This window comes from Vanessa atalanta, chromosome 21 (assembly GCF_905147765.1).
Source record: "Vanessa atalanta chromosome 21, ilVanAtal1.2, whole genome shotgun sequence".
Taxonomy (NCBI): domain Eukaryota; kingdom Metazoa; phylum Arthropoda; class Insecta; order Lepidoptera; family Nymphalidae; genus Vanessa; species Vanessa atalanta.
This window is the reverse complement of record NC_061891.1, coordinates 6,066,737-6,084,335: the sequence shown is the minus strand read 5'-3', so window position 1 is coordinate 6,084,335 and position 17,599 is coordinate 6,066,737. Positions and strand designations below refer to the sequence as shown.

Below are 17,599 nucleotides of genomic sequence, written 5' to 3'. Positions count from 1 at the left end.
TAAATATTCCATAGATTTATTGTCATAAACAGTATTTAATTATTCCTAGTTAAAATTGTATTTACTTACATTTTATTCATCAGTTAAGTTTGACTATGCAAATTATGTTCTCTAATTATTGTTTTTATACCACAGATAAAAAAAAACGATTACTAAGAATCAACCGAATACAATTATGGTACGAGTTTGTTTTAGTATTACTCAATAAAAAAAAACTTAAACTTAAAATCCATAAAAACGTAAACAACTGATCATTCCATTTATATTCATTTCTTTAGGTGTATTTTCAAACCATCATCTTTATTAAATTACCGATCGAAATAAACAATACCGAGTTACAATAAAGCGTTAACCTCAAAAGAGGTTTTATACCAGTAATCTTTTATACCAGTGCTCACTAAATGGCGCTCAGATTAAATATATTTTTATTGCTTATGTAGTAATTTGACATCAAAAGCTATCGTACAATTATACATAATCATTACACAAAATACAACATATAACATACAATGACTGAGAAGTTGTTGATTCTGGGCGAATAAAAAACAAAAGTATTACTTTTTTGAGTTAAGATAGAACCATTTGGGAAGTTGTTATATTAAGTTGGCAACAATAACACGGTACATTTAAAACACTCATTCAATTTGCACGTTGCAGGTGTCGTATACCATTTATCATTGCATTTCGTAAATAAATTAAGCCACGTGACACTCGTGGCTATTACTTAACACGTCTACACAATTTCAAAACATAGTAATATACAAAATAATCAAAAAAATGACAGAACCTTGTATATCTAGCAATAATTATAGATTGTTGAGTTTTAAAGAAATTTGTAATTGTGTCGTGACATTGAACTAAAGATTTTTTAGTCTAATTCTAATTAAAATAAATTGATAGAAGATATATTTCTTTATATTACATGAGAGTAATATTTTATGATAAAAACAATTTGATATAATTTCCATATCAAAAGTTTTTCACGCAAAGAGAGATTTATCTTTTGTCACATAATTTCCATTAAACTAAGCTAAGAATTGAATTTTTAAGTTACTTATAAGTAGCAGCGATACGCTTAAATTCGACTTATTGAAATTTTTGAACTTTTACTAACAATGAGCCCGACGATCTTTCCAAAATATTTTTGTTATATTCTTATATTCACTAATTTATTATCATAAAATATTTTAAAATCTTAGTTAAAAATGGCAGTTACTAGGTTTTGAAATTTTATACCCGGTCCGTTCAAGCATAACGTTAGTCAGAGTGACAAATAGTTGTACGCTTTAATAATAGTTTTGATATAACAGGAAACGTTGATATTAATATTAACTCGCCATTTTATTATGTCACGCGATAATATTAATTTTACGTGCGTGTAATGACACTGCGCACGCGTCGATGTAATTGTAGGTCAGTGTAATGAAACGTAAAAATAATAGTTTACACATGTTTTAAAATTTTGTAAATTTGAATTTAATGTGTCTCTTGCATTTTCTAACAACGTCAACACGTGAATCACGCGTGTAGGTAATTAGTGAAAAAAAAGTTTAGAACAAATAAAAATTACTGACCAATTTTAAGACATGGCTTCCCATCTTCGGGCTGTTACTGAGAATTCCTTAAAAGAAAAACGCAAATTACTTTTATTGAGTCCGGAATATCGAATTATCGGAATTTAGATCCAAGATCTCATAGTGCTGCAGCCTCACAAGCTGGCATTTAGACGAAAAAAAATTGCACTCGCTAGCAATATGTTCGCTTTGGCTTAAATAAGTTTTAATTACGAGTATACACATATATATATGCAATTAAATCATAAAAAAATATATGAAAATTGAAATAGTCAGTTTAAATAAAATATGGTCAGCTGATAATACACGTGGATCTTAATCGAAAATGATCTCAATCTCATCAAGCGTCATTAAGTTTAGTTATAATGTACATATATAATGTATTATAATAATATAATTCTAAATTAAGGACGATCTACATTTTTGTATATTTTTTGCTCTGATATAACGAATTTAGGTCACGAGCATATTATAAACATGATTGAAAAAAAAAACTTTATTTAGTTTAAATTTTCAAAGAATATCGGAAGAACTGTTTCGAGAAAATTTTATTCCTGTTTTTTCTATATAATTGGATGTGACGTGAATGTGTTGAGTATACCTTAATATATTGGGAATAGTCGAACACTACATTTCTATTTCTATTTTTTGGCGAAATACCTTAAGATAAGAAATAAAAAAAAGAGAAAAAAAATAAACGCAGGCTAAAATTTCTCCGAAAATATTTACAAAAACCGCATCGCATATCATGCATGCGTGTTGCAATGGCAACGAATACTCTTGTAATATAACTGAGACAACCCTTTGAGCAGATGTGGGCCATCCTGCGAATACCGCTTGCTTTCGCCTTTTTCGTATACTTGTGATGCTAATTTAATATAGATAAGATTTTATTTTTATTATTTGTCTGTATAATAGAACATGTTTTTGTATAGCTATATAATTTTAAACATGGAAGAGTTCTATATTGTTCTAGAAGTTTAGCAATAGATCACTGTATAAAATTCATTTGGCTTTAAACATCTGAACTACAAGAAGTATAAACCACTGTTTACTCCGTCAATTCAAAACTAACCATGTCATGTGACATGCTATTATATAGTTAATATAAAATATTAGGTAGATACTTGTACTTGATAGAAATAAGATTTTACCCTTAGTGAAGATAATAAAGTACCTACATGCCTCGTTTGTGTCTTGATTAACTTCGCTAATGCGAAATTACCGGGTTAGAACGTCAGCCTAATTAAAGTTATTAAGCTGGAATTACGAATATGATAAGTTATTTACTTGAGCAGGATAATAATCGCGTCATTAGCAATTTTTTATGTTAGGCAAGAATTGAATGTCATTTACGACTAAATGATAACAATTATATGACAACTAGCTGAGCCTGGGACTTTACACGCGCGACATTGTATTAAAAAAAGAAGCCTATCTCCATCCCCGGGACTCAAACTATCTACATAATAATTTTCACCTATATCGGTTCAGCGGTTTAAGCGTGAAAAGGCATCAGTTAATTTGCATTTATTATATTAGTATAAATGTAGATCTTGGTATATGTTTTGAAATTGTTAATACACAGAAACAGTAGTCGCGTTAGTTTTATGATAATACAAAGATTTAAGAATATTTGAAATAATTTATTGGGGTATGTCCATATTATGTACGTCTTCAACAGTTTGATAACAGGTGGTCCGGTGAGCGCTCGCATTTTATCTGCATTGTTTCATTTCCTTGTAAGTGTAGTATGTATACTGATCTTAATACTTTTTGTATAATTGTATAACAACGGTATATGTATTATAAAGAATATGTTTAAAACATACTATTCGTCTCTCTAATAATATACTTATCTCATTAGAGAACATATATATAAAATTTATTCAACTGAAATAAAATATATTCCACGTAAAGAAGTCATAAAACTATTCAAATATTAGGTTGGTCTAAGGAAGTGTATGTATGTATGTGTATGACATATGTCTATAACTAAATATTTCTTATTATATAAACAAGTAGTAACATATAATGCTATCATATGTTACTAAAGCTGCGCAAATATATCTTCTTAATGATAAGGTTGTTATCACTGTTAAGTAATTCTCTTGGTTAAATAGGTACTAATTAAGTATATAGTAATTATTGTGCAGAGTCCTCCGGTATATACTTACTAGCATAGGATTCTGGATAACTAATCAAAGACAATGATATTTAAACATAGACTATTTTACTAGACTATTTTCTACAATTTTTTTTTTTATTTCATACAACTATTTAGAGCTTATATCACCACGCTGCGGGTAAGTATGCACTTACTTATATGATAGAATTTCATCCAATCCCTATATGCACGTTAGTTCACGTTTGCTACGGCGCAAAGTCCAAGGTGAGTTTAAAAAAATTAAGTACGTGAAAGTTCAATTTTACCAACCAGTTATTTTATAGATTCTAATTTAATAAATGCGAAACTAACTCTGTCTATCTGTCTTACGTTTTCACGGCCAAATCAATAAACGAAGATAAAGCGAGCTTGAACCACAATGAAGGACTCAGGCTACTTTTTTATACCTAGCACCTGACGACCAATCCCTAAAACGCTAACGACACCGCGGGCGGTAAATAGTATATAAAATTTTGTAAGTATAATAATTATATAAATAACATAACAGGTAATGATAGATTCAATCATTTTTATTCCAAATTATTTACTAAAGTTTTTCCTTATACTAAAAAAAATACTCATTCTTGATAAAGTTTTTTGCAAGTTAAAACGTTTTAGCAGACATAGTTATACGTGAAAAGTTAATTAATGTTATATTTAAGCTGAACGAAATGTTAATAAAACTATGATAAGATAATAATCGCTAAGCAAATATATTACATTAATATTATAAGTACCTACATCTTTATTTATTAAAAACATTAGACTGCTTCACGTCTAATGGCTAACAATGAATATTAAGTATGTCTACTAATGAAAAAAAGCCTTTAGTTTTTCACTCGGTGGCAAGTGAGTAATACTTATGAAACCTAAAGTACTTGGTATTAAGACTGTGCAATCCCGTCTTTATAGCTACCACCCACTCATCATGTATTCCTTAACGGCAATATTCAGTTATGTATTCTAGTTTTAAGGTTGACTGAATAAGCGTAATTAAATAATAAGACTCAATCATTTTAGCTTCCAATGTTGGTGGCACGTTAACCATGAGAGGAATGGTTAATATTTCTTACAGTGTCTGTGTCTCGCATTGGTTTTCACGCATCCCCCTGTTGGGTTATGGTGACGGCAGTTCCTAGGGCCATGCCCTATCTACTGCGGTGTCCTGTTCGCCGTCCGTTACTACGTACGGGTTGTTGTTCGGGTAATTCCGTGGAAGTACCCTAGTGGCATGTGCAGCAGACATCTCTCGGTCCTCCGTACATTCTAAGAGCGATCAAGCGCACCGGATGAGACCCCGTAAGGGGAGGTCCAGCGAACCTGCTCTGCGAATGTCTACGCACGACAGATGTCGTGGTACAGAAGGAAAATATCAAGGCCAAAGGTTTTTCTTTCACTTAAAATACAAGACACATTTATTTCAGTAATACTTGGCAATTCTTTTTATTATTAGTGTACTGCATACATTTGGTAATGTTAGTATTTTCGAAACGCTCAAATGGTCAACTTGGGCAAATTCATCACTCAAAACAACTACATACAGATAAATTATACTAAATAAAACATTGTATTGTTTAAGATTTTTATTGTCTTCTTGAACTTCGAGCAATAAATACACTATAGCCAGTACCAATCATAGGAGGAGTAAACTCACACAACACTTTTCCTGGTGGTAGGGCTTTGTGCAAGCCCGTCTGGGTAGGTACCATCCACTCATCAGATATTCTACCGCCAAATAACAGTACTCTGTACTTTTGTGTTCCGGTTAGAAGGGTGAGTGAACCAGTGTAATCACAGGCACAAGGGACATAACATCTTAGTTCCCAAGGTTGGTGGCGCATAGGTGATGTAAGGAATGGTTAATATTTCTGTTATAAAAAAAACAACTTTGTCTTTGAATTGACGCGATGTCATTGGTCGAGAACGTGAATAATTATGGTATTCTTTATGGATTTGGATTTGGAGAAAAAAGACACAAGTACTTAAGTGTAATATTATACATAAATACATACATATTAAGCAAGAAACGCCTGTAGTGTACGAGAGCTAGTACTCGTAGTAAATCACACGGTATTTAAAATCTGTTTCATTTATCTTTCCTCCCCCTTTGATTGGAATAACTTATACAGAACACTATATTATAACAGTTACGAGACATTAATTACAAAACTTATATATTACATATAATTCTTCTATATATATTTTTTTATTAGGATTCGGATAAACAAACATGACAAAGAAAAATTTGTACGGACTATTTAAAATAAAATAAAAAGTATTTATTTTTATTAATTACAATAAATTTATCACATATATTACATAATAATTATATTAATATATTTTTATATAATCTTCATACTGCACCTATCTGAATTATCGGCAATGTCAACTGGAATGCGTTTTCTATATACTTTGAACTGTTACCAGCCTGAAAAAAAAAACATATCATTTTGACCTTTGTATGGATAGACTAGAAAAACCTAGCAGACACTTTACCTTTGTATATATTTATATAGCAATTGTTATGGTAATCGGTCGGACGGTAGTTGATGTGCTTCAGCGCCATCTATCGGTGAGTGACCATGTGGATTGTATGAAAATGCTTTTCATTAAAAAATTTAAATGGTAATACTATAGATATCAAACAGATTTGCCAAAATGTGCTTGGTGGTAGGGCTTTGTGCTAGCCCGTCTGGGTAAGTACTACCCACTCATCATATATTCTACCGCCAAATAGCAGTGCTCCTTATTGTTGTATTCGGGTTTGAAAGGCGAGTGAGCCAGTATAACTACAGGCACAAGCAACATAAGTTTGCCAGCGCATTGGTGACCACTTATTATCAGGTGGCCCATATGCTCGTCCGCCAAGCTGATAGAAAAAATAAAAAAAATTCACAGTCAATCCAAATATACCTTATACAAGCATTTTGTATCGTCTTTGTACTTAACTACATACATTAAGATTTAAAGTTACCATTGGGTAGGAATGTAGATTCTATAATAGAACCGGCAAGAAACTCCATAAGTACTTAGAATATAAATTGTAAGCAGTTTATTGATTCGGTTGTCATTATCTTCTTTTAATATAATACTAGCGATACCGCCCAAGTTTCGCAAGAGTATTTATTGATAAAATATTATATAAATATCATTTTCGTATAACCTTTTAGCACTCAGGAATAATGTAGCTTTCTACCAGTGAATACATTTTTAGAATTTGATCATTTGTTGTCCCGCTACATACAAACAAACAAATTCAACCTATATATAATATAAGTATGAGTAATATTTGATATTCAATATTAGTTATAAACCCTAGAAAAAAAAACTATTAAAATTAATGAGGATTGTTCTTAAGAAATAAAAAACCAGCTTACCTCTAAAAATACATTGGTGATGTAACCATTTATTTGCTCCTTGCTTTCTGATGGATGACCGCTCAGTTTCTCTGTGAACTGTGTTGCTAGATCGCTTATATGCCTTGTCAGTACTACTGTCATTCTGAAACAAGTATTACGTTATTATGCCTCATATAATATAGATGCCGTTTCTATTGTATTATAATATATAACCGGCAACTCTCAAATAGAAGACGCAGTCAACTCAAATATTTGCGTAAACATAAGCGCATATCTATTTTTCTCTCTTCATCATTTTTTTCTCTAGCAACCATTGCTCTGTCAAATGTCAAACTTCATTGTAATTTTAAAATTCATTATAAGTTTTAAATATTTCTTGTTGAATAGGTTTTAAATGTAATATTATTAAGATTACTATAAAAACAGTGTAGTTTAAGATTGTGAAATCTCAGTATTTTATTTCAATGCCTTCTTCAAGTAGCAAATGTGAGTGGGAAAACGATATAAAAACTTTCGGAAATAAAATATATCAATTGATATCAACATATTGAGTCGACAGTATCTTCTACTTACTGCGTAAGAGCATCAGCTTCATCAGCGGTGGAACGCCTGTTCTTCACGAGCAGCATTTCAGCTGTCTTATGGTACAGTTCCACGCATAATGCCGTGGTTTGTGCGAGGCCACTCACTGCTCGCTTATATATTGCCTTTCCAGCTATATCTGTTTCTGTTTCTTCGAACCAAGTTAGAATTTCTGTGTACTGTCTGAAACAAGCGAATAATATTTTAAAAATATTTGATTGAACTAGTTTGAATTGATTAATGTCATTTTTATTAGTGCTAGTAGAAAGAAAGCACACATGATTTATCTCTCCTCATCCTCATCTCTGTACCTATACTTTTAGTTTTTAGTATGCACCGTCTTCTATATATGATTTAAATTTAAATTAAATTGTTATTATTATATAAAACTTCAAAGGTTTGTTTTTCGCTTTATTCAAAATCAGACATAAACCTCTGCTACGTCCTGACCATCATTGTATCTGGTAAAAGTCAGATATTTTGTTGTTACCCCCAGTGCTGCCTTATGAGATCATACAAGTGGAACCTCTTGTGTGTCTGCAGTTGTTATTAAGGCTCTAGGTCTATGGATGTAATTTTTTCTTTGCCACCTGACCTTAATAGCTTAAGAGACGGTAAATACATCCAATCTTAGTAAACAAAGATAGACTCTATCTTTCTAGTAGGGTTTAAATATATGAACATAGATTGTTCATATGTTTCTATAAAATAAATAATTCTCTATCTAAATTTGTAACATTTCAGGGGCTTAAAACAAACTGAGCAGAACACTATTCATAATATCTATTGATTTTAAGAGACATTAACGAATTAATTGCAATAGCTAAGACAATATTTATTCAGTCAATAATATTGTATCTTACAATAGTATGAAATTTAACAGATTTTCATTCTAAAAGTTAATTAAGTATCTTGTTATAAAATTGATTTTCCATATGATTTATAATTAATCAATAATTATATAGGAAATAAAATCTAAAAAATAATTATTTATCATGAACGCTATAAGCAGTTAACCAACTACATATTTAATCTTTAGGTGGAGCAGTTATCTTAATCTGTGACTAATATGGTAGTACCTCGATAACTCTTACTTTCCACTTATAAATATTTTTAACTTACAAAAGGTACTGAAGGTGAGTGTTCAAATTGGAGAGATTTTCTTTCTCTCGGTTTAGAAATAAGCACCCACACTACATATGATCTTGCAACTTACTTAATTAAAGGTTGAAATTGTAATTTTAAGCCAATGTCTCTTGTAGCCCGTTGCAGCCGTTCGTGGAATGCATCAGGCTTGGATATGTCTTCTGATATTTCTTCTTGCTCCTCTTCATCATCTTCTTCTTCAGGCATTTCACAGAGTTCTGCAAAGTTTTATAACAACTATTAACTTTTGATTTGTTAGATGGCCAGTGCAGTACATTGTTGGTTCCCACCACAATATGAATTGTGGCAGCCTGTGATTATGGTATTTTTGTATTGATCGTTTACCCAATAATTTTTAATTGCAGTGCACAAACTGAGCGAGCTCCAAATAAAATGGGTAAGGGGTAATAATAACCATGACATTTATTATTATAGGTATATATAACTTAAACATAATATATACATACATACAGTGCATTTAGTGTATCTTTTCATAGTGTTAAGTATTTTGATATGCCTGCATTGTTTTATATCCAGACAGTTAACAATTGTTGATTGAGTTTCATAATTAAAGTTTTAATTGCCTTTTGTATTTATTTATTTTTTTATTTTGATTGTATCTTCCAAGAAGGACCTTAAACTTATTACAATAGACTTAGTAGAATACATAAAAGTAAATTATTAAATGTTGTGTACGAAGATGAGTAAAAACTAACCGGCAACCTGTTGCAGTGTCTCTTTGATGTCGTGTCGCTTGTCGGGGGCTGCGTTGCGCAGTCGCTCGTCGATACGCATACTGACCTGCTTCGACAGCATCTCCAGCGCTTCCAGGTGCACTAGACCTAAAAAATTTATTATATTTACATATATATTGCTTATTACTTGTTACTCAGAACAAGAGGTGAAAGCAAGTCAGTACATAATAGTATATTCTACTTGGTGGAAGGGTGTTGTGCAATACTTAGTTTTGTTGTTTCAGTAGCAAGAATGAGTGAACTAGTATGATTACAGGATCAAGGAACCTAACAAAACTAACCAAGGTTGTTGGAGCTGAAGTAATGTAAGAAATGGAAATTGTGGCGGCTCATTCCCACCCATTCAGTTGACCTATTTGCTTTATTTAAGTTTAACTTTAACGATCTTATTTAAAAAAAGTATTAAAATATTGTATTCTAATATATTTTAGAAATAATAATAATATGTAATATAAAAATATAGGTATAGTTATACCTTATTTTTATAAACAAGTTATTAAGCATTTATGAAGAACAGTACCCTCAAAATCATCAAACAGTGTTTCATAATGGACTTCTTTAGCCTCCCTCTTGGCTTCCCTCATAAGATCCTCTTCATCAGCCTTAGCTTTTGCCTCCCTCAACACCTGAGAAAGTACGAGTTTGTCTCCAGAGTCTAGACCGAGCATAGCCCTCTTCTTGGCCAGACCTGGATCACCATCTTGAAGAACTTCCATCGTCTTCTTACCTATAGTTTCTAGGGTATCTAGTCCACCTGCTATTACTTTTGTACCTTAAAAAAAATCGGTATTATTTTTTTCAGATGGCCAAACAATATTAGAATGTAATATGCTAGAAATAATTATAAAGAATGCTCATTGCAATTGCAATATTCATGATGATGTCTTATAACAAGAACTTGTTAACTGCATAGAAGATATATTAGTTATAAGCCTATATATAGACTTAACATTCTCATGCTCCGTAGTGGACATATCTGGACCGTTCAGGAAAGGATAAGAAGGTCCCTATGTGTTTTGTATAATATGTTTGCTATATAAAGTTCAAGATTAATATTATTAATAATACAACACAATTCTACTTAACTAAATATATGTAATTTTAAGAATAGATAATAAATTCGCCGTCAATCAAAATATAATTTTCAGACCTAACAATATTTAATACCATCCATATATTTTAAATCTTGACTAAAGATGTGACGTCAATTCAAAGTTTTTTATTGTGTTACTCTTCCTGCCATTGGAATAGGCTAAAGTATATTATATGAAAATAAGAAAAAATGTTATATCAACACACCAGTAGTTTCAACAAACTTGGTGACACCAGAGAATAAGCTGCCAAATTGAAAAGCACCATCGTTCACATTCTGATCTGACTTTGCTTCTGTGTTCTCAATCTCTTCACTCTCAGCACTTTTTGGTTTACTGTCGTTATTTTTCACAGATATCCTTGCCAGCTCTTCAGGATCTGGGGCACCAATACCTGTTTCAAGTACTGTTGATATTCCCTGCAATTTAAAAGAAAATATTAAAGATTAAGAATGTTTAGAGATATTGAGCTAAGCATCAGGACAACAGTAACACAAAGGGTCAGTTTATATCTGCAAATATCACATAGCTAGGCAGCCTAAGTACTGTCAAATTGTTGAGTTTTAAAAATAGAGATCACGCAAAGAGAGAGTAAATTGATATATAAAACAAAGAAAGATTTTTTATCCATCTCCAATCAATATAACAAAAATTTAATATTCGAAGTTATAAGCATTTATACTACTACTAATTAATACAGATCATATCATCTTAACTTTTTTATTTAAATAATAAGCATATAAAATATAGAGCATATAAAATTGAAAAAGTGTCATGAATTTTTTTTTATACCTGTGAAACTTGTGTTGTTAAATTGCTGATACCAGCTGTAGCTGTACTGAGGAGAGAATCAACACCCCAACCCCATCCCCATCCTTCACTCTTGGGTTGAGGAGCTGGATGATCTGTCACAGGGCGTGGCACTTCTCGCTTTTGATGTTTCATTGTTTCCTGAAATATAATTTGAGAGTGGCTTAATGTGTGGTTCCATAATTCTTTGCTATAAATATTGAAATGTCTATTGTTTTATTAAGGTACTTAAAGTTCAGAGCAGGATTTACACAAGGAGTCCTCGGGATAGAGCCCAGGGCAACAAATTTTCAGGGAAAACATAATTAACACCATTATCAAAAAGGCTATTTTTTATTTTTCAGAATTGGAATAATTCAAAGATATATAGATAATTTTCTGCCATGAATGATTAACTATTAACTTATTTATAAATTGCATATTTGAACTTTATTTACTTTATTCAAAATTTCAATAATGGGTCAGATTTATTATACAGCATCCAAGTGCCCAGTGCTGCCTTTGAATCAGGAACCGTTAAATACTCTTCCTTACAAAAGAAACAATATACTTCATTTAAACAACAGTAAAACTATAAATGCCTTTATTTTAATATTTTGCAGTGACTGCTTCACTATATATAATTTTCAAGTTTAATATACAGGATTAAATTTAAACCAATTAATTACTCAATATGTAAATAATTATAACAAACTTAATATACCATAACGTTTCTCTGTTTTTTTTTTATTTAAATACTTTATTGACCAAAAGGCAGACTTAATGCCTGAAGGCATTCTCTGCCAGTCAACCTTTAGGTCAAACAGAAAAACCATGAAGGCGGTAATTAAAAATTATTAAAAGTTAATTAACAATATATGCATATACTTATATAAAACTACATAAAAACGAACATATACATACATATCCATATAGTATCTACAGAATAAATATTGATATATACTGTCTATCGTAAAAACATATATATAATATAACAATAGTTAATTTAATGACAATAGTGCATAACAGAAATCATAAGAGCTAGGGGCTTTCTGACAATCAACTTTTAAAATTAATAATCTCTGAGTGTAAGCTTAGAGATACAAAAAGTATAAATATCAACAATGTTCTTTCCGGCGCTAACTGAGCTGCAAATATAATGACTCAAATTTCTAGGCTAGCAGAATAATGGTATTAAATAAAATCAAATTAATCATATACCTGAGATTCCTCAATGACATTACTGTCACCCCATTCATCAAAGTCGTCCCAGCCTGATTGTGTTTTAGCAGTTGATTCTTGTTTTGAAGTATGACTTTCTTTTTGTTCAGTAACAGTTTCAGTTGCCTCTTCATCAATGTCAAAATCATCCCAACCATCTTCTGGTTTAGCCTTCAAAATGTTAGAAATAAAGTTGTATATCAGATAACAATAATATTATAATAAAATATGCCATAAAAGAAATAACTAAAAAGATATAAATATTATATTATAGAATTAAAAAAATGATTGTATTCATATTTAATTTATATTACAATTTAACAATTATATACTATAACATATAAATAAATCTTATGTTACAAATTATTAACATTATATATTATAATGTTATATGAGGAAATATTTTTGATTTGATTTTCTTTTGCACAGTAATTACTTTTTCACTAACCTGTTTTTTTGTTGATTCTTTTAATGTTGTTGAATGTTGATCTTGATGTTTCTGGGGTTCGTGGTCCAACTCCAAATTATCACTATAATTTGACGAGGATAAGCGCTTCTTGCGCTCTTTTTTGTTAGGGCTGCTATGACCTTCATCCGCACTTTCAAAATCTTCGCTGTCGCTGGAAGGCATTTTTGATAAATATTAAATATTGTAAAAAATATTTAATCCTCAGACTAACTGAACTACGTCTACGTGTTTGACAGTTTTGACAATACCCAAAAATTTAATATGACATGCTCATTATATGTCAAAATCAAAAGATTTGCATATTATAAAATGAAATTAAACCCTAAGCAGACTTAATTATATATATAAAATATTTCAATAATAATATATATTGTTACCCTCAATTTATTACATAAAGGTAATACGACCACTATTCTTGGTACTGTTTGTGCATCATTCTTTATTAACACTAACGTGTATTGGAACGTTGAGTTAACGTAACGTATGACGGCTTATCATTGATGTCAGATTTTCAGTTAAATGTTAATTTAAAAATGGTCTCTTATTTGAAATCAGTATTTAACATTTATTTATTTGTTTATCGTGAGATTCCTTTTTCTCAGTCACTTCAGTGAATTCTTCAAAAATAGTAATTTAGAATTATTAAGTAATATTTTATTTTATAATAATATGAGTTAACAGATATTATTAATTTAAAAAGTATTTACATTAGTTTTGTTTTTAACTTCGACCAAATTAATTTGAAATATGTTGAAATATTAGAAATTTAAAACGAGGAAGTATGTTACCTAAGGGTCTAAACTTCTAAAGCTTTGTGATCTTAAAACGATACACATAATCAATATCCTATTTGATTATCATAAAATGATTGGTGAGTACATTAACAATGTTAAATATTACAATAGGTATTTAAACAGAGACAATATTTTATTTAAACTAAATTATTCATGTAATATTTCGTCTTTTAATTACCCCTTTGATATTAAAGATTTGTTTAATTTTCTCCCAGACTTCCAGATTCGCTATCGGGTTTTTTTGTACGTAATATGGTATTAATTGTACATATTTATTTGTAAGTTTTACTTTGTTTAAAGTGTAAAGGTGAATTCTTTCGCTTGATTTTACGAAAAGTTTCTTGTAAGTTACATAATATGCGGAGTTACGCAAGGGTATGTACATAAAATAACATTTTGCCGTATTCAATTTTATATGGTATATTATTTTACTTATGTTTGTTAGTCTCAGTTTTTACTGGAGGTGGAGCTCTATACAAGCTCTAAGATTCCACCTCCTTGCTAGTTATTCTATTGCCACACACAACTTGTTCTTAGTGTAAGGGTCATGTTCATTTTCAGTTCAAATTCCAAGGTTGACAACGTATCAATTGGACCGTAAGTTTAAGGAGCCGTGGGCTAACACTACTTAGATACCCATCTAAAACATATCTGAACGTAGACTTGAATTAAATTAATTGAATGGGTTTAATTAATTACAGGACTCGTAGGGCTGCAAACCATAAGATCTGTTTAATTAAATAAAGTTATGGATTCTTTCGCTTTTGTCTTTCGCTTGTTTTGACCCAAAAAGCCATATGATAGATCCGGCCCTAGATACAGTGGCCTTAGGGGCATTTTAAGGCACGGTAGTCTACACACTTCTAGCTTCCAAATTCAAGGCTATTAATTTAGAAAACTCCAATAAAAATATATCTACCCGACCTGCAGTCCTTGCAGGATCTGCGGCTTCATATTGAGACTCTTGACCAACGAGGTAGTCATTTGAGACCTAAGGAACCTTGGTGCCTGTATTTACACTGCCTCACACACTCTTCAAACCGGAACACAATAATATGTACTAAGTATTGCTGATTGGTGGTAAAATATGTGACGCTCTAGTGGTATCTTCTCAGAAGCCGAAGTAACCTAAGATCGAGAAATGATTCTCTAATCATACAAATAAACTTTTTTTCTCTTTATAAAATATATCAGTTTTGTTTTATATTGCAAAACAATAATAACACTTAGTATTTATATTATGCTCGTTTTGATTCGGGTCTAGAACGCGATCTGTGTCTGCTTAATTCCATTTATTTGTATTGTCCAATATGCATAACGCGATAAGAAAATAATATAAATAACAACTAACAAAATATACTAGTCCATTTTTATATTTAATGTATTTTAGTGAAAAAATTTGGCAAATGACGCAAGTCTAGTTGAAAACGAATGTTTGTCTATATAGAAAATGATTTATTTTTGATAGTTTCTGGACTGAATTAAATAAAGTAACAACACGTTAATGTCACACACTCAGACCTCCATTTGGAGGTGATCTCTGTTCCCATAGCTTAGCAAAAGCTTCTTTCTTCAAACTTAGCGGAGGCGGTAATGATGTCGTATAACAAAATTTTTATTGAAAATTTTTGTTTATCTATCCAGAAATTATATCTATATGATATAATTATATCTATATGATAGTCGATTTTTAAAATTACATCGGATGGTACAATCAATATGTATTTAATATGGCAAGCTAGCTAAAATCGGTTTATTCGTGTAAAAAATTTTTAAGGAAACATTAAAGGAAAAAATATTTTTTTTTTTAAGTAGGTAGGCGGAATTAGCCGCCTGATCGTAAGTGGTCACCAATGCTCACAGACATTGGTAATTTAAAAAATATTAATCACTAATACGCCACAAACCTTGGGAGCTAAGATTATTCACCCTTCAAAGCAGTAGACAACAATGTTAACTACTAACTACTGTTTGGGTGTAGAATGATAACTAGGTGGTATCTACCCAGACAAGCCTTTTTTCGGACTTCAAAGCATGAGCGGTATTGGCATGAGCAGTGACGTAAATGTTTTGGGACTGGATTGTGAGGTCATCCAGATTTTTTTCTAGACTTGATGAAAACACTAATTTTCCAAATAATTTCTGTTCGCTCGACTAGTATTTGTTCCATTACATAGCGTACTATCAATATATACTGTAATTTTGATTGCTTCCTTTATTACCCTTCAAATATAATAGACACATAATATTATATGGAGAATTATAGTGAGGTAACTATTATATTTGTCCAATATGTATAATAAAGTCCTGAAACTTTAATGTATTCCATTATACACCAACGTCATCTAATCCAAGCTGTAACAGCAACAGATCGAATGTATGCAAATGCAAATTGACTTCACAAACTCGACGACGACGGTTCTAAAGTATCACGATCTAATATAGTCAGATACGTAGCTATCTGTAATGTATGTATGTCTACATACGCTGTGGAATGCGCGCCATACCCATACAGCTATAAGTAGGTACGTACAGAGGAATCGTAAATAGATTGAATGGATATGTACCTACTTACTTTTTGCCTACATATATGTTTATTTTGCAGTATTGCGGCATACAAAGCTTAGTCAGTAGGTACTAGATCATCGTTGTGTGTGCCAGGGCATCGCATGTAATGTAAACATTGTGGTCAGAAGGAATGCATTTAGACAGTAGGTGCTTGAGGATATTATCATGAACGGTGATAACGTGGCGGCGAGTCCGCGCGCCTCAGTCAGCGACGCGGGTTCGCGTAGAGCGGTCGCGTATAACGTTAGTGTCGGTCGAGTGACGTGCGGAACTCTGTGTTCGCGCTCGCGTACGCGCCGCATTCCATCGTGGGGGCCCTTCGCCGCCATTGGCCGATCCCGCGTGACGTCACTCCTCGTAATGAGGTATTCAACATGGCCGTGTAGCTAGTTCGCGAGTGTGCTTCGTTATTCGTTTGAATGGATTTAATCAGTGAAATATGCCAAGGAGACGAAACGGTGAGATACCCTTGCCCGACGGATGGGATTATGCGAGGGACTTTGATGGAAAATTGTATTTCATCGACCACAACAATAGAAAAACGACGTGGATCGACCCGCGAGACAGGTAAGTTTTCCGAAGAGAAGTGTTAACCCGTAAGAGCCCCATGTCAAAACTTCACATTCCAATGCGATTTATAGTGTTTTCTAATTGAATTTATGAACTGTGGACTGTGCGTTTAAAAGTGCATGTTATAATCTTCATTATGAGCTCGTAACAAAAAGTAAACATATTTTTAAAATAGAATAAATCGTGAAAAACAAACTATTCTCGCCGCGATGCTGCCGCTGTCTATCGGAAAATATGTGCAACTGTCTCGATTTCACACGACATTCCACAATTGACTAACAACAAATGACCTAAACACAAATTATGGTTATCATATTGTTATCCTTTGGAATGCGAGTTGTTTGGTTTGTCTCATTTTAGTAAGAGGTCTGATTATTTCGTGAGTGGCGATGGAACGCGAGTAATGAGGCCACAGAACTGGTTCATAGTAATGTTAGGCGCTGAACTGGCGCAGAAATAATTCGATGAAGCATTTGTAATGGGCTTGAATGTGAGCCTGTTGTCTTGATGGTGC

General features: G+C 31.8%; 2 protein-coding genes across 3 annotated transcripts in view; one reads left to right on the top strand and one right to left on the bottom strand.

Annotated features, from left to right (window-relative positions):
- Window positions 1-5,993: 5,993 nt before the first annotated feature.
- On the bottom strand, window positions 5,994-13,377 carry LOC125072282 (protein FAM114A2). Its single transcript, XM_047682844.1, has 10 exons — window positions 13,133-13,377; window positions 12,685-12,855; window positions 11,467-11,625; window positions 10,883-11,093; window positions 10,104-10,355; window positions 9,545-9,670; window positions 8,899-9,046; window positions 7,674-7,865; window positions 7,119-7,242; window positions 5,994-6,169 (listed from the first exon to the last, which is right to left on the bottom strand). The coding sequence occupies exons 1-10, from the start codon at window positions 13,313-13,315 to the stop codon at window positions 6,095-6,097; spliced, it is 1,641 nt and encodes a 546-aa protein (XP_047538800.1). The 5' UTR covers window positions 13,316-13,377; the 3' UTR covers window positions 5,994-6,094.
- Window positions 13,378-16,682: 3,305 nt separating this feature from the next.
- LOC125072254 (protein kibra) overlaps window positions 16,683-17,599 on the top strand; it is a 62,944-nt gene continuing 62,027 nt past the window's right edge. For both annotated transcript variants that reach the window (XM_047682792.1, XM_047682793.1), the window contains exon 1: window positions 16,683-17,082. In XM_047682792.1, the coding sequence (XP_047538748.1) occupies window positions 16,955-17,082 (128 nt within the window). In that variant the 5' untranslated portion in view covers window positions 16,683-16,954. The remainder of the gene's footprint in view (window positions 17,083-17,599) is intronic.